This window comes from Notamacropus eugenii, chromosome 2, assembly GCF_028372415.1.
Source record: "Notamacropus eugenii isolate mMacEug1 chromosome 2, mMacEug1.pri_v2, whole genome shotgun sequence".
Lineage (NCBI taxonomy): Eukaryota > Metazoa > Chordata > Mammalia > Diprotodontia > Macropodidae > Notamacropus > Notamacropus eugenii.
The window spans coordinates 39754164-39771375 of NC_092873.1; the positions used below are offsets into that span (position 1 = coordinate 39754164).

At 55.5% G+C, this 17212-nt stretch overlaps 2 protein-coding genes across 5 annotated transcripts in view; both read left to right on the forward strand.

Annotated features, from left to right (window-relative positions):
• Window positions 1–11566, forward strand: WDR81 (WD repeat domain 81). Of its 2 annotated transcripts, XM_072639942.1 has the most exons (11): window positions 1–644; window positions 927–4497; window positions 4735–4842; window positions 5189–5379; window positions 5593–5783; window positions 6268–6433; window positions 6524–6689; window positions 7299–7994; window positions 8591–8736; window positions 9018–9197; window positions 10066–11566. In XM_072639942.1, the coding sequence occupies exons 1-11, from the start codon at window positions 402–404 to the stop codon at window positions 10384–10386; spliced, it is 5979 nt and encodes a 1992-aa protein (XP_072496043.1). In that variant the 5' UTR covers window positions 1–401; the 3' UTR covers window positions 10387–11566. The 2 variants fall into 2 exon arrangements, with proteins under 2 accessions (XP_072496043.1, XP_072496044.1); XM_072639943.1 differs by lacking the exon at window positions 1–644 and having other exon boundaries at window positions 4424–4497; window positions 4715–4842.
• Window positions 9114–17212, forward strand: part of SERPINF2 (serpin family F member 2) — a 21770-nt gene continuing 13671 nt past the window's right edge. For 2 of the 3 annotated variants that reach the window (XM_072639944.1, XM_072639945.1), the window contains exons 1-3: window positions 9114–9197; window positions 14508–14577; window positions 15076–15153. In XM_072639944.1, the coding sequence (XP_072496045.1) occupies window positions 9172–9197; window positions 14508–14577; window positions 15076–15153 (174 nt within the window). In that variant the 5' untranslated portion in view covers window positions 9114–9171. Of the gene's footprint in view, window positions 9198–12964; window positions 13068–14507; window positions 14578–15075; window positions 15154–17212 lie in introns of those variants that run through there. The other variant, XM_072639946.1, reaches the window with a different exon arrangement.

Below are 17212 nucleotides of genomic sequence, written 5' to 3' on the forward strand. Positions count from 1 at the left end.
CGTGCAGCTGGAGAGGAGAGAGGAGGCAGAGGCTGGGGCCACGGGCCTCTTGCGCCTTTGCCCCTCCCCAGTCTCCCTGAACAAAGAGGGTCTGGGAGGGCAGGGGCGCTGGGAGCTGGGTCACCCTGGAGTTTGAGGCTCGGGAGGGGGCGAGGGGAAGGGGGTTCTTTCTCACATGCTCCCCCACCCCATGATCCGCAGCAGCTGCTGGGGGAGGGGAATGGACCCCGGGGGCCTGGGTGCCAGACCCGACTGGGTACTCGGACACGTGACTGGATTTGTAAGGAGGCGGTGATCGGCCCTAGAAGTCAGGGAGGGGACGCGAGGCCGCCAAGAGTCGGACCTGCGGCCGGAGCAAGGAAGCCCAGCCCAGGTTGGGGTCGCCGAGGAGGGGCGGGGCGATGGAGGCTCCGCCCCTCAGAGCGCGGCCTCGGGAAGGAGGGCCCCGCCCCCTCAGCTCTCGCGGAGCTCGGCCCCGCCCCCGGCCAAACCTCGCCCCGCCTTGCCCGGAGCCAGGCCACGTGCGCTTGTTTCCCAGGCCGGGGCGTTCACGTGACTCACGTCAGCTGACCCGTCATGGCTGGTACCCGCGCTTAATGGGTTCTGCTGTCCCAAGCGCCCAGCTGAGTGCTCCTGGAGCTCCGGTGAGAGCGGCCGAGACTCCTGAGCAGGGTCAGCCTTGGGGAGGGGAGGGGAGGGGGAGGAAGAGGAAGAGGAAGAGGGGCCAAGAACTGAAAGGGGAAGAGAGAGGGGCAGGAAGCAGGGAGGGGGCAGGGAAGGCAAGACGGGGGAGAGGGAAAGAGACTGGGGGGATGGAGAGGGGTCAGGGAAAAGGAGGAAGAAGGGGGGGAGGGGGCCCTGCTAGGGCCCATAAAGAGGGAAGAGCCGTTGTGTCGGAGCTGAGCTCGTCCCCTTCCTCCCTGCAGGGTCCCGGGCCCTCGTCTTCCTCCCCTGCTTCGGACATGGAGGGGCTGCTTTCCAGTGTGGAGAGGGACCTGAGCATTGACTCCCGGCAGCTGGCGCTGGCGCCTGGCGGCACCTGTGTGGTAGCCCTGGTCTCCGTGCGGTGGCTGGCAAGTCTCCGGGAAAGGAAGCTGCCTCCGGGGCCCTGTCCCCGCGCCGAGGGGCTGAGCGACACTGAAACCAGGAGCCTCCTTCAGCGCTCAGTCCAGAGACTGCCAGCTGGCTGGACGCGTGTGGAAATACATGGGCTGAGGAAGCGGAAGCTGGCCTACCCCCTGGCTTTGGGCTCCTTCAGCCCGCCCTCTGAGGAGCGCGCCGGGGTCCCTGAGACCCTGACCAGATTTATGCGGGATACTGCTGCCCAGAACTATCGCAACCTGTGGCATGGTGCCTACCATGCCCATGGGCGACCATACAACCACAGCACGGTGCCCCCTGAAGGCTCTGCCCTCAGTGCTGTGAGGCAGGCCTTGCAGAAGGTTTATGGGTGCCCATTCCTTCAGGTGGGCAGAGGCACCCAGTGCTCCTCTCCTGCGAGGGAGGGCCCTTCTGCTCCCGGGGCTGTGGCAGTCTGCCCCAATCTTTTACGGGCTGAAGCACTCTTAGAATCCCCAGACATGTTGTATGTCGTATATCCTCACGTGCAGTACTGTCTTCACGATGTGGTCACTTTCAGTCCAGCCAAGCTTAGTAACAGTCATGCCAAAGTGCTCTTCATCCTTTTCCAGGTGCTGCAGGCTATGGATGCCTGTCACCACCAAGGTCTGGCTTGTGGGGCCCTCTCCCTGTGCCACGTTGCTGTGGATGAGAAGCTGTGTAGCCAGCTCCAGCTGGACTTGAGTGCTTATGAGGCCCCTGAGGAAGAGGAAGAAGAGAAGCCTTTGAAGAACATTGTGGAGGCTGAGCCCAGGAGGGGAGAAGGACCCAGGGACCCCATTTGCCAGGAAGAACTGAGGAGGCTGGTGCTAGACTGGGTTCATGGCCGCGTCAGTAACTTCCATTACCTCATGCAACTGAATTGGCTGGCGGGGCGTCGATGGGGAGACCCCAACTACCACCCTGTGCTGCCCTGGGTGGTTGACTTTACCACACAGAATGGACGCTTCCGGGATCTGCGAAAGTCCAAATTTCGGCTCAACAAGGGGGACAAGCAGCTGGATTTCACTTATGAGATGACCCGGCAGGCGTTTGTGGCAAGTAGTGGTGGTAGTGGTGGAGAAGCCCCCCATGTGCCCCACCACATCTCGGATGTGCTGTCTGATATCACCTATTACGTGTACACGGCACGGCGCACACCCCGGGCTGTGCTCTGTGGCCATGTGAGGGCCCAGTGGGAACCCCATGAATACCCAGCCAGCATGGAACGTATGCAGGGCTGGACACCTGACGAATGTATCCCCGAATTCTATACTGATCCCACCATCTTTCACTCTATCCATCCGGATATGCCGGATCTGGATGTACCAGCCTGGTGCAGCTCGGGTGAGGAGTTTGTGGCAGCCCATCGGGCATTGCTGGAAAGCCAAGAAGTGTCCCAAGACCTTCATCACTGGATTGACCTCACTTTTGGCTACAAGTTGCAAGGCAAGGAGGCAGTGAAGGAGAAGAATGTGTGCTTGCACCTTGTCGACAGCCATACCCATCTGACCAGTTATGGTGTGGTACAGCTCTTTGACCAGCCCCATCCTCAGCGCCTGGTAGGGCCCCCAACCCTGGCCTCCGAGCCACCGCTCATCCCTAGGCCTCTTATCCAGAGAGTCCGAGAGACTGCTGGTCGAGAAGACATCCCAAGCCAGCTGACCAATGGGGCTGATGGTTTGGTCTTGGAGGCTACACCCTGCGAGGCTGCCTGGGGTGGGGACAGACCTCTTGGGGGCGATGATGACTTGGAACAGGGGACGGAGGCCTTGGATTCCATCTCCCTGGCTGGCAAAACTGCTGACCAGCCTTGCCCTTTTTTGCAGGCCTCTGGCCACCCTTTCTCATCAGCCTCCGTGGCACGGTTGGGCCGAAGAAACAAGGCTGGTGGAGTAGACATCGGGGAAGGGGATGATGGGAGGATTATCCTTCCTGAGGGCTTCAATCCCCTGCAAGCTCTGGAGGAGCTGGAGAAGTTGGGTAACTTTCTGTCCAGAGGCCTTCGTGGCAGAATGGAGGCCCCAGAGGGTCCCCCGGCCATACCAGCCCTGAAGCTTGCGGATCTCTTCCAGAGGGACATGCAGGCCCTGGGGGTCCTCGTGGCTGAGACTGTGTTTGCAGCCAGGGTACGGACACTGCGGCCACAGGCACCATTACAGGAGCGTTTCTTGACTGTCCGAGGGCTCTGCTCCCGCTACCCCAAGGAGATCCCCATGCCCTTGCAGCCTGTTTTGGAGACCCTGCTGCAGCTGAGCGAGCCTGTGGAGCCCCTGATGACTGGGAGGCTCTTTGCATATAAGCCCATCTCCTGGGGCCTGCCCCCGCCCAGTCCCTCTCAGCTCCTCAGCCCATACAGTTCAGTTGTAACCTTTCCCTCTTATTTCCCGTCCCTTTATAAGTTTATTCTCCTTTACCAGATGAGGAAAGTGGAGGATGAGGTGCAGGGGCGGGAGCTGGTGTTTCAGTTGTGGCAGCAGGTGGAGGGGATCCTGCAGGAAATCACTCCTGAAGGTCTGGAGATACTTCTTCCCTTTGTTCTGTCCTTGATGTCGGAGGCCCACACGGCTGTGTACACGGCCTGGTACTTGTTTGAGCCCATTGCTAGGGCCCTGGGCCCTAAGAACACCAACAAGTACTTGTTGAAGCCTCTGGTTGGGGCCTATGAGACCCCCTGCCACCTGCATGGGCGTTTCTATCTGTACACAGACTGCTTTGTGGCCCAACTAATGGTGCGCCTGGGCCTTCAAGCCTTCCTTTCCCACTTGCTGCCCCACGTCCTTCAGGTCCTGGCTGGTGTAGAGACTTCTCAGGAGGAGACCAAGTGCCTGGGGGGGACAACGGAGGATGAGGAGATTGGGGAAGGGGATGAGGGTCCGGGCCCCTGTACCTTTGGTGAGGCCATCCAAATGGAAGAGGAGCCAGGTTCATCGGGACTGGGACTCCTGGACTACACGTCAGGTGTCAGCTTCCATGACCAAGCCGACTTGGCTGAGAGCGAGGACTTCCAGGCTGGGCTGTACGTGTCAGGGTCTCCCCAGTCTCCGGAGCCTGAAGCGCTCAGCCTGGGACGGCTTAGCGATCAGAGCAGCCCCAGCGAGGCTTCCCTGGGAGAGGATCGACCTGGGGATGAGGCTGAGCTCCCACGGGGCGAGAGCAGCCAGGACCTGAAGCAGAGCCAGGGGTCAGATGAGGACGAGGAGGAGGAAGACGCTGCTCAAGGCGGGGAAGCTGGGGAGGAGGAGGAGGAGCAGGCCAGCAGCTCGGTGGTATCAGAGCTGCCCCTTCCAGACCCAGGGATCCCTGTGGACACCAGCATACCGCATGATGATGAGAATGAGGAAGAAGAGGAAGACCTCACCGATCAGTCTGAGGACAAAGAGCAAAAGATTCTCCTGGGTACGTTCTCTGGGCCACATCCTCTGTCCAAGAGTAGGAGAAAGAAGCTGCTCTGTTCCTAGGTTGTGCAGCCTTTGTGAGGGCAGAGCAGCCAAGGCCTGCAGGGAGGGGGAAGGAGGCCAGGGAGCTTTCCTGGCAGAGTGGTACCAGTGCTGGGTAGGGAAGGGTGGAGCGGAGTGAACACCTTGTACAGCTGATTGTTATCTGACGGACCCAGGCCCTGGCTCCCCCCTACAGATACTGTCTGCAAGATGGTTCGCTGGCTCTCAGCCAAGCTTGGCCCTACCGTCACATCCCGCTATGTGGCCCGGAATCTTCTTCGCTTGCTGACCTCCTGTTATGTTGGTAATGTCTGTGGAGAAGGTGGGGTGTTGGGGGGAAGGGAGATGAAATGTCTTCATGCTGCAGCGGTACCCTACTTCTGTCTTTCCTCACTCCCAGCAAGTTTTTCCCCCCATTCCTGATACTCTGGTTGGGGGTTCTGGTCCTACTTAGGGCTCCTTCCCTCTCCTTTGAGGAGATTGGGGAGGGTGGGTCCATGTGATGTGTCCAAGGGGCAGGTACCACATATCTCCTGTGTTCTCTGAGGCCCTTCCAGGGCTGTAATTCCGTGATTCTGTCTGAGCACTGAGGTACTCATTTCCTCCCTCACTTCTGAGAGCAGTTATGGTCCGTCCTTTTCCTCTCCTAGGCTCCACGAGGCAGCAGTTTATGGGAAGCATCAGCAACTCAAGCCCCTTGAACTCGGGCAACATCTATCAGAAGCGTCCGGTGCTGGGGGATGTGGTGTCTGCCCCTGTCCTGGGCTGCCTCATGCATGTGGCCTGCCTCTATGGGGAGCCCGTCCTCACCTACCAGTATCTTCCCTATATCAGCTACCTGGTCAGTGCCTTGGTCCTGAGCTTTCCCACACATCCCTGGGGCCTCATTTAACTGGGACAGGGCTGGGGCTGTGAGATGGCACCAGATGGGGGTGGGGTGGGAAGATGAACAGAGCTTCTTTCTCAGGGCCCATGAGCAGGCAGAGGTCTTTGGGACCATCTCTCTGGGCAGAGTTCAGAGTGACTTAGCCTCTTTTCCCTTCCTTGGTCCAAGGTGGCTCCTGGAATGGGGGGAAGTCCCAGCCGCCTAAATAGCCGGAAGGAGGCAGGGCTACTGGCAGCCGTCACCCTGACACAGAAGATCATTGTGTATCTCTGTGACACCACACTCATGGACATCCTGCCCCGCATCAGCCACGAGGTCCTCCTGCCTGTGCTCAACTCCCTGACCTCCCTCATCACAGGGTAGGCCAATCCCTCCAAGGGGCAGCCTGGGGACACAGCCAGAGAGGGGCTTTGAGCTGAGCCCACTGGGCCTCATTCTAGCCCTGCTTTTGCAGCTAACTAGCTGTGTGAGCTTCAGGAAATCACATCCCCTCTGTGGGTCTCAGTTTCATCTTTAAAATGAGGGGATTGAATTGGGTCCTTTTTGGGTCTTGAACCTTTTTTGGTGAGGCCTTGGGACCCCCTCCTCAGAACATTTTTAAATGTGTAAGATAAAGTTCACAGATTTAGAAAGGAAACCAAAGTTTTAGTGGAAATAAAGATGTAATTTTTTTCCCATCCATGTTCGTGGACCCCTGGATTCACGGCCCCTCCAAGGGGAGTCTGAGAGACCGTGACCTGGATTAGTTCTGCTTCTCTCCCTAATGCTCCCCAGGGCCCCAGGGAGGGTCAGGATTGGGCAGTAGGGAAGAGACAGAGCACAGTCTAAACGTGTTGCCTTCAGGTTCCCTGGGGGGGCCCAGGCCCGGACCGTTTTGTGCTTGAAGACCATTAGCCTGATCGCTCTGATCTGCCTGCGCATTGGGCAGGAGATGGTCCAGCAGCACCTCAGTGAGACAGTAGCCACCTTCTTCCAGGTGTTCTCCCTGGTGCACGAGCTTCAGTGCCAGGTGGGTGTGGTAGGGTGGCATGGAGGGTATGGGGCTGACCCTGCCAGGCCAGTGAAGAGGCACAAGCCTGGGCTTGTCTTTTTCTGCTAGGCACTGAGGCCAGAGACTCCAAGTCTGAGTGAGGGCCGTGTACTGGAGGTACCCTTCTTGGATGGGCAGCGGCGGGCTGTCGACCTGGCCTTGCTGGATGAGCTTCAGAAGGTGTTCACTCTCGAGATGGCTTACATGACCTACGTGCCCTTCTCCTGCCTGCTGGGTAGGAGCCACCCCGCTCAACCTCCCTGGACCCAAGCCTTCCCACCTCATCCCTTTGCTCCTTGTTCGCCCTCCCTCCCCTTGACCCCATCTTTGTTTTCCTCTCTGTTCCTGTGCCTTGTTTCCAGCCTTGTATTCCCTTCTGCTTTCTTGGAGGACATGCCCATGATGCTTCCTCCAGGCTCCCCTTTCTCATTTTAGGCCATGTGGCATCCTAGAGGGTCTTGCCCTGCAAAGGGAAAAGAACAGTGGACTGTGATATGCCTTTGACAAGTGGTGTGACCTTGGGCAAGTCACTTCCACTCTGGGGATTTGGTCTCCCTGCCAGTCAAATGAGGGGTTGGACTTGGTTGTCTTTAAGGTTGCTTCTAGTCTCCATCGCTGGATTCCTGTCCCTAGGGTCTGGCCCATTAACTGTCCCGAGGGGCTCTGCTGTCAGTGTCTCAAGGGTGCCAAATGTTAAGTGCCCCCCTTCTGGGCTCGGGAGGGCAGTTCCACAGCCTGAAGCGCTATCAGTGTTGTCCACCAATCCCTTCTTTGTTTGGACTTTGGGGCCTTGGCAGGGACAGCCTTCCTTCTCTGGGCCTGAGCTCTTCCCACCCATGTCTAGGCGATGTCATCCAGAAGATCGTCCCCAACCATGTTCTCGTGGGACAGCTGGCAGGGCAGTATTTGGAGAGTGCCAGCCCGGTGGGGCAGGACCCTATGAACTTGGCACCCATGCCTAGTACCTCAGCAGAGCAGGACCCTCAAGGCAGGGGAGTGAACCATGATGACGGCAACTCGGGCACTTTTGGGAGCGTGCTGGTCGGGAACCGTATCCAGATTCCTGTAGACACCCAGCCTGAGAGTCCAGGTCCCCTGGGCCCCAGCTCAGGAGTGTCTGGCTGTCTCGGGGGCCTCTGCGAGATGGGTGGGGAGGAGAATTCACTGAAGCGGGATCTGCCTCGATGTCCCCATGGATTGAGTGGGAACTGGTTGGCCTACTGGCAGTATGAGATTGGTGTCAGCCAACATGATGCCCACTTCCACTTCCACCAAATCAGGCTGCAGAGCTTTCTGGGCCACTCAGGGGCTGTGAAATGTGTGGCCCCACTGAGCAGTGAGGACTTCTTCCTGAGCGGTAGCAAAGACAGGACCGTCCGGCTTTGGCCACTCTACAACTGTGGCGATGGCACCAGTGAGACAGCGCCTCGCCTCATCTATACCCACCATCGCAAGAGCATCTTCCACGTCAGCCAGTTGGAGGCATCTCAGCAGGTCGTGAGCTGTGATGGCACCGTCCACGTCTGGGACCCGTTCACAGGTGAGGCCTCCCCTGTGCTATGTGATGGGGAGGCAGGCCACGCGGGCCAGGACCTAGGGATAAGATGAGAGCCTGGCCTGACAGAGGAGAAAACGGTTTACCTTCATGCTGCTTCTCTCCAGCCCACTGCTGACCTCTCGTGACTGGGCTGCAGAGAAGATTAATTTGGAGAAGGAGGTGGGGGGAGAGAGAGATGGTTATGGGGTGAGGGGAGGAAAAGGGAAGTGGGTTAGCCTGTGGGCTTAGTAGTAGGAAGTGTGGGGCTAGGTGTTGGCTATGGGTGGGAGAGGGATGGGGGTGGGCATGGGTCAGGGGTGTAGATGAAGTAGGGATAGGGAACAGGCTTGGGCCAGGCCTGAGGGGGGTAAGAGAATCAGGAGGCAGTGTGCCTGTTTAGGGGAGGGGTCTAAAGCTCCTAGGCAGGATCTTGACCTTGGGAAGTATCTTTAGCAGGCCCTGAAAGCTATCCATGGGGAGTAACAGGAAGCTATAGTGGACCCCTGGGTTGGGTGGTCAGAGCTTCTCTTGTAACGTCAGACAGAGGGCTTTGACCATTCCCTCCTGGACCCCCTGACTTGGTGCTTTTACCCTCACAGGGAAGACTGTGCGGATAGTGGAGCCCTGGGATAATCGGGTGCCTTGGACTGCGGTGGCTGTCATGCCTGCCCCCCACACCAGCATCACCCTGGCTAGTGCGGATTCCACCCTGCGTTTTGTGGACTGTCGGAAGCCTGGACTGCAGGTGTGTGCCAGGGTGCAGGAATGAAATGGGAAACAGTCCCTGTTTTGTGCTTGTAGTTGGAGGGACCCACAGAGAGCCAGTCAGAGACAGCTCAGGAAACACTGGAGCTCCTACCCAAGGAAGACAAGGCCTTGTTAAATGGATGAGAAACCTCTGAGGGAATGGGGTGGTAGAGGAAAAGCAGGGCCCCGAGGGTTCTTTGGGAGTGAAACATGGAGAGGGCCATGGGAAGGCCCAGAGGTGTCCAGGCCATCTCTCAGTCCTTGTCTCTGGTCCTATAGCACGAGTTCCGTCTAGGGGGTGGCTTGAATGCTGGCCTTGTCCGATCATTGGCCGTTAGCCCCAGTGGCCGAAGTGTCGTAGCAGGCTTCTCCTCGGGCTTCATGGTACTCTTGGACACCAGGACTGGACTTGTCCTTCGAGGGTGGCCGGCTCATGAGGGTGACATCCTGCAGATCAAGGTAAGGTCTCCCTCCTTCCTTCCCTCTCACAGATTGGGCGCAGCCTGGACATCTTATGCCTGCAGCTCTGGCTATTTGGCCAGAAGGTAGATGGGACAGACCTGAGCTGGCTTCCTTCTTACCCACCCCCACCCCTGTCTCCGTTTCTTGGAGTTCAAGACCCTGAGAGTTGACTGAGACTGAGCCAATGTCCCCTCGCATTTTGCTGTTGCACTTCCAGCTTCAGCATCCCTCATATCTTTGGGACTTGACAGTGGGACCCTCCATGTGGCAGGGGCTCTGGGGGGGAGGGAGAGAAGAGGTGTCACTTCTGCCCCCCTGGGGCCCTGTTCTAATGAGTAACCCTTGTCCATATTTGCCTGGCCCCAAGGGGCAGGGGTCAGTCTCTCTGTCCTTGACCTAGTTGAGGTTCAGTAAAGATCAGGGAGGCCTGTTTACTGCCCCCGCATGGCTGAGCAGAGTCCAGACTCTTCTCCTCCCCCTGACTCTCCCTTGGTGACCAGGGGGAGTGGGGGTGGTGCAGGCCCATGAGGGAGGACCCCCAACTCCTGTCTTCATGCCCAGCTCTAGAGTGCTGCTGAGGAGGAAGCCCCTGGGGGAGTCAGGTATGAGGGAATACCCTTTCTCTACCCTCATGATACACAGTTTGCTGAGCTCAGAAAAGGGCCACTCAGCCAAGAGTCTCTGAGCATCCTCAGGCTTCTGTGGCAGTCCTAGGGACTACCAGGAACAGTGATGATGATCCCATCAAATCTGTCCCTGCAGAATGGATTCTGAGGAGTAGTTTTGTGGCTCAGCTTGTGAGAGGAAGGGGAACCCCCCTCAGTTCCTGGCTAATTGCTATGGCCTCCCTCTCTCTCTGGGGCAGGCTGTGGAAGGGGGCACCCTGATCAGCTCATCCTCAGACCACTCCCTGACCATCTGGAAAGAACTGGAACAGAAGCCCACCCACCACTACAAGTCCCCCTCAGATCCCATTCACACGTTCGACCTCTATGGCAGCGAGGTGGTGACGGGCACCGTGGCCAACAAGATTGGTGTCTGCTCCTTGACAGAGCCCCCCTCCCAGGCCACCACCAAGCTCAGCTCAGAGAACTTCCGGGGGACACTCACTAGCCTGGCCGTGTTACCTACCAAGCGTCACCTTTTACTGGGCTCAGACAACGGGGCTGTCCGACTCCTGGCATAGACGAGGGACATAGCAGACACAGGCTGAGGAATGTGCTCAGGGTCAGCACACATGGCCCCAGATTCCTTTCTCCCAGTTTGGTGACTTCGCCCATCTGTTTCAAAACTCATCTGCAAGCATGGTGTTTGGGCTTCCAAGGCATGTCCCAGTTGGGCGAAGGGCCCTAGGGCTCCATACCATCTGTGCCTAACACCAAAGAGGGAAACCCCAGATTCCAAAGCCCAAGACTTATCCCCTCATGCACCCCTACTAAACCTCCTGAAGCCCTGCCCTGGGCCTGTTGCCATATGGATGATCCCATCCTGGACTTAAACGCTCTAGGCCATTGGTCTACTGGGAATAGAGGAGACCAGGGAGCCTCAGAGAAGCCTTGACTTGTGCCTTGGGTGTTGGCTGGCTGACTTTCCTGGCCCCCTCTCCCACCCTGAGGCTGAGTTTGGAGGACACAGAGGCTACTCTTTAGCTGTATCTGCCACTACAAGGCTTTGGCTACCTCCTGGTGAGGTTGGTGCTGCAGATGGGGTACCCCTCTGCTCCTGAAGGAGAGGGGTGGTGATGGCCCTAGCAGATCATGACTCCTGTGTCTTCACCCCTTCCCTCACTGGGAAAGGTTTCTGCCGCTCTGTGTACCCCAGGAGGAAAGGCAGAGTAGGGGGTTAAGGAGTGAGGAGGATGTCAGTGGTGCTGGTACTGACCACTGACCACTCCTGAGGGCTTCAGGCCATAGGTAGGGTCTGGCCTGGGGCAGGCTCAGGATGACAGTTGTTCTGTCCCAGAGCCTCCATTCTGTCCCTTTCCTATCTGGTTTAGGACCAATATAGGGGAAGAGAAAAGACATGAGGTAAGAGCAGAGTGGAGCCAGGCTTGGCTTTGCACATAGCTGGTGGATCCTTCTATTCAACTCCCATCCCCAAAGGGGCTAGATGGGAAATCCCTCTCCTCCCGTCTCCCCCGAGCATTTTGTGCCTTGAGCTGGGGCGGCAGCTTCTGAAAACCCTTGCCCCACAGGACCCTGTGTCAGACTGGGGAAAAGGTTCCCTTAGGTCCCAGAAATATCTCATGGGGCAGCATTCCCAGAACCTGGGGTGGGGGAGCAGGGATGCCTCTTGATCCCAGCCTCCCATCCACTATTTGCAATAGATGTAAATATGACAATAAACACTTTGGAAGAGCCATGAAATGGAGTAAGGCTGTTGATATGGGGTCTGGGGGTATAGTAGGAGGGGCAGGAAGGAAGCAGGCCCGTCTGTATCAGATGCAAATAGCCAGCTTCACAAGGAAACTACTTACCTTACTGAGTTCAGCCTCTATAAGAAAAGGATGGGGTACCCTTCCTTAAGGAACTGATGCTGTGTGGCCGTTTTAGATGAGGGACTTCCAGCAGGTGAGTGGAGACCCCGACCTCCCAAGCAGTCAAGTGGTGATGGTGCCAGGTGCTGTGGGAGCCATTGGGTCCCAGAGCTCCACCCATAAAGGAAGGTGAACCTCACCCACCCACTGAATGGGATTAAATCACTTGGGTTCACCCAGCAAGGTCCAGGCTGTATGCTCAATATTGAGCCGATAGTAAATCCTCAAAATATTAATGTGGACTGACAAGTTAGAAAATCCAGTGACTAAGCTGAAAGAAATGAAGATGTGTGTGTTACTGGATTTTCCTAGGAATGGAGTCTGTGCCCGTTGGAGGTGGGAGGAGGGAGAGGAGAAGTCTCAGACTTGTTAATTAACAAGCATGCATTGAGCACAGCATGTGCCCAGCACTATGCTAAGTTCTGGGGGTGCCCTCCACAAGCACATGTTCTAATGGAGGAGACAGCGTTTGAATAGGTACTTAGGATATCTAGCAAATGGAAGATTCTCTGAGGTGGGGAAAGGCCTGCCCCTCTCTGTGGGAACTCGGGCCCACCAAGTAGCCTCAGGCCTGGGATCCCCCCTGACCAATACCACTGGGTCAAAATGGACGTGTCACCCAAGCTAGCTGGTGAAAGTGGAGAGAAGAAAGCTGCTATCCTTGAGTACTCGAGACAAGCGACCTCATGGGCCCCACACAGGCAGCAGGCGCCTAAATGTTTGGGTTCTGGCCCATTTGGGTGACAAGGTTATGTTCCATCCTCTGCCCTGTCTAGGGCAGAGTTATAGACCGTAAGTCCAGCCCCTTCCTTCTGCAGAGGTGATGCTGAGTTTGGGACGTGCCCAAGGTCACACCGCTGGCTTTGCTTAATGGCAGAACCCAGACCTCTCCAGAGGGCCCCTGACTGCTGGCCAGGCCAGGCTCTGTGGTAGAGCATGCTGTATCTTGCAATGCTCCTTGGGCCAAACCTGGCTGCACAGTCTCTGTCCCATCTCCACTGGCCAGGCCCCTGCACTGGTTCTGCCCTGTTTCCTAGATAGCTAGGGGACACCCCAATGATCATAAAACTGTCTTGTCAGGTCCCATTTGGGCCCCCAAGCTGAGGGGTGGGGGTGGGGAGGAGGAGACCAGAAAACTAAACAGGAAAGGGGGCCTATACAAATGTTTAAATGGATGTGTTGGTCAATATTTGCTGAAAGGGAGAGAAATCTGGAAAAAAGCTGGGATCAAAGGTCACGGTGGGAGGGCTGGGCAGGGCAGGAGTTGGGGCCAGAGCCCAGGACAGTGTCAAAGTGGACACATCGTGCACAACAGCCAGAAGCCTGACAAGGTAAGTGGGTAGGAATGGAGGTGGGGGGGGTTGGGCTGCAAATCCCCCAGGGCTCTAATGTGTAACCTGGGCCTGACAGCTGGCTTCTGGAGCCAGGGAAGCTTGAACTGATGGGGGTTAAACCCTGGATGACCCTAGGTCTAAGGTTGGAAGGGGCCTGAGAAGACGTTCAGTCCCATTGCTTATTTTTTAGATGAGAAAACAGGTCTGGGGAGGTGGTACCTTGGCCAGGCTAACACAAGGCATAAATGGCATAGGATTTGAATGCGTCTCATCTGATGCCAAGCCTGGTGCTCTTTCCAAGTGGGTCATGTGAGTTCTCTCCCATATAGGGTGACCCTGCTCCCCTAGATGGGGCGGCAGGACCCTTGGTCCCACATAAGGCTGGTCCACGTGTGTGTCTTTCAGGGAAGAGAGGCCAAGAGCCTGAGGATGTCGATGATTTTGAGGACCTAGCTTTCCCATGGGAGGCCAGTCGTCTGCTTAGATGGGCCCCATTTCCTTTGCTTTTCCTTCTTCTCTAGGGCTTGGGGATGACACATAGGGCAGGGAGGGATCTATGTTGAGAACAGAAGAGGCTGGAGCATGCCCGAGAAAGCAGACCTTGGGGGACAGAGAGAATGGGAAAGCTGGAGTGGAGCCTTCCTTATCTAGGCCTTTCACAACCTCAGGGAGCTCTGGGCTTCCAGCCAGAATTACTAGCAAGAGGGGAGGAGGGCCCTGTGGGTTCCTGGAAATGAGCAGGAGTTTCTCTGTACTGCCCCCTCCTTTACATAAGGGTTTCCACCCCAACGGGTGTAGGACTAGGGAGATGGCCCTGGTCTAAACCAGTTTTGGTCACTGCCTGCCCCAACCAGGCTAGGAAAAAGACCCCATGCCATGTTGGAGCAAGTGGTACCCAAGTATCCCCCAGCATACTCCTTTCCCTCCAATTCTTTCCAAGGACCAGATAACTATTGTGTAATGATCATAGGAAGGTAGCTTTGGAGCTGGAAGGTCTCAGGCCCTAGTCTCATTTGGCAACTGGGTGAGAGGCAGACAAGCTGGAAGACCAATCTTGCACCAGGCACATGAGAGATGTGTGACCCTAGGCAAGTCACTTAATTTGTCTCAGCTTCTGGTTTCTCATCTGTAAAATGGGGATGATAGTAGCACCCACATTTTTGTGAGGATCAGATGAGACAGATTATGTAAAGCGCTTTGTGAAGCTGTAAAGCACCACATCACTGCTAGCTGACCAGTAAATGCATATACCAAATGCTGAATGATGAGTGGTGTTCAGAGCTCACTGTGGTCCTCAGGCTTCTTGAAGGAGATGGTATTTGAGCTGGGCCTTCAAGGATGGGATAAGATCCATCCAGAGAGAGATGGGAAAAGCAGTGTGAAAGCATGGGCTGCCCTGAGATAAGGATGGCTAACAAATTCTATCCCTGGTTCCAGGATCATGGCACCTCCGATCTGGGCCCTCCTACTGCTTGGCCTGTCTGTTCTGCCTAGATCCTGTTTATTGGTAAGGAAAGGCAGGCTGGCAAGGCCTCTTTGGAAAGTGGGGAAAGAAGGGTGGGGTGGGGAGGGGTGAGGAAAGGTGGAGAGATGGGGAGAGAGACACAGTGAAAGAGAGAAGGACAGACAGAGAGAGGGGGAGAGAGAGGGAGAGAAAGAGAGAGAGAGAGAGAGAGAGAGAGAGAGAGAGAGAGAGAGAGAGAGAGAGAGAGGTGGGGGGAGACAGAAAGCAACAGGGAGAGAGCCGACCCTTTAGAAGGGGTTCTGAGGTTGTGAGAAGGTTGGGAGGTAGGTAACACTGCCCACTGTGCCTTGCTGCTTCTCTTCCTTTATTGGAGATAGGCTTTATCATAGTGGGATGGGGTACAGATCCTGTGGAAGCATCTGCCTCAGGCTGGGACCCCTGACCTAGGGGGAGAGGAAGGTTGGGGAAGGGACAAAGCCTCTTGTAGCCTCCAGATCAAGACAAGGTTGGGTTTTCATCTCAATCTGCTTCCTATTCTAGGAGCCAGTCCATGATGCCTTTGTGGAGGGGCAGAAACAGGAGAAAGTACCCCTGCTTCTTCTCAAGCCAGGCAACCAGGTAAAGGGGAAGCCCAGTGGGGAGAAGAACAGAGCAGAGGGAACAAGGGGACAACCTATGGGTCAGGCCTTCTCCCCTGGCCCCCCATTACCTGCCCCAGTTACTGTGCTAGGGACAAAACAAACACAAAAAGGTGCCTGCCCTCAGGGAGTTTCTATCCTACTGCAGGATTCATGTTCACAGATAAAGTAATTACAAGATCTTCACAAAATAAAGTGATTATAGAAGGATTTTGGTGGGGCTTAGGGAGGGAAACAACAACTGAGTTGGAAATGTTTTCCTGAGGGAGGTGGTACTTGGGCTACCTCCAAATGAACTCAAATTTCGGAGAGGCAGGATTGAGAAGAATTCTGGGTCTGGGAGGACAGTCAGCCTGTGCAAAGGCATGTAGGCTGGAGATTACAGCAGATGAACTACTCTGTAGGGGCAACAGCAGGTGGGACAGTTGGGTTGGATGCCAAGTTAGTGAGGGAGACTGATGTGTCATCAGCCTATATCAGAAGTCTGAGCCAGAATGTGAAGCATTTAAAACCCTAAAATGGGATTGGGGAAAAGATAATTGGTTCCCTTTGGGACATGTTAATTTTGAAACTCCTGTGGGGCATCCAGGTGGAGATGTCCGGTGGGCAGTTGGAGATGTGAATTTGATATTGGCATAGAGGTGATAGTTAACCCAAGGGAGCTAATAAGATCACCAGGGGAGTGGGGTTGGGGAGACAGAGACAGAGAGACAGATGGGGACCGAGAGACAGAGAGAGAGACAGAAACAGAGAGAAAGAGAAACACAGGCACAAATAGAGACTGAAGACAGAAAAGAGAGAATGTTTCCTTTTCTATCCCACACTTATTTTTTTTGAAGTTGTTATTTTTTTAATTTATTTATTTTTAGTTTTCATCATTCAGTTTCATGTTTAAAATTTTCTCCCCCCTCCTTCCCTCCATCCTCAAGATGGCATGCAATCTTATATGGGCTCTACACATACATTAAACATATTTTCACATTAGTCTTGTTGTGTAGAAGAATTAGAATGAATGTATCCTACACTTTTTGAGACTGGGTTCCTGATGGGGAAAAAGGGAAAGGGACAACAGTTCTAAAGAGAGAGGAATTAGCATTAAGGAGGGATGGAGCAAGGAGTGAAATCGGGAGGATGGCTCCAGAAACATCTGAGCTACCAAAGGACCACCAGGAGCAGCCCCCAGACACCTCTTTGCCTCCTCCTAATTCTGGGTCCTAATCCTAACTCTGCCACTTGGTCCATACATTGTGACTTTGGCCAAGTCCCTTTTCCTTTTGAGGCCTCAGTTTCCTCATCTGTAACATGAGGTTACACTAGATGGGTTCTCTGAGCTTCCTTCCAGCTCTTAATGTGCGATCCTAAAAGGATGCTATGGACCTGTTTGCCAGAGGGGCTAGGGGCTGCATGCTCAGGCACCCAGTCTAGAGAGAGTAGGCATGGCCAGAGAGGGGAAGGGGGAGATCTATCAGAAGGGTCCATGGTCAGGACTGAGAGCTAATAGCCAAGGTCCAGAGAGAAGGGGAAGTAAGGCGGTCTTCAGGAAGGGGTGACATTAAGGACTAGGAAGGTACCAGATGTGTCAAGGAGGATCATTTGAGGCACCCACGAGGGTCAGTTTGATAGCTAAGTGGAGGTGAACTGGAATGGGAAGAGATGTGAGTCAGGAGGGCTTGCACAATACTGATGAGAGCCTGTACCCTCGTGGTGGCAGTATAGATACTACAGGTAGAGCCAGACAAGATTTGGCAGCTTGGATATGGGAGGGTGAGAGAGCTGGAGGAGGTGAGGCTGACCCTTAGGTTGCCAGTCTGGGTGATTGGGAGGAAGATGGCACCCTTAACAATCACAGGCAAGTCAGGAAGAGAGGAAGGTTTAGGGAGAAAGAGAATGAGTTCAGTTTTGGACACATTGAGTTTAAGCCATTGACAAGGCATCCAATTTGAGATCTCCAAGAGGCAGTTGGAGATGCAAGACTGGAGGTCAGGAGAGAGGGGAGGGCTGCACAAGTAGATTTGAGAATCAGAGCAAAAGGATAAAGA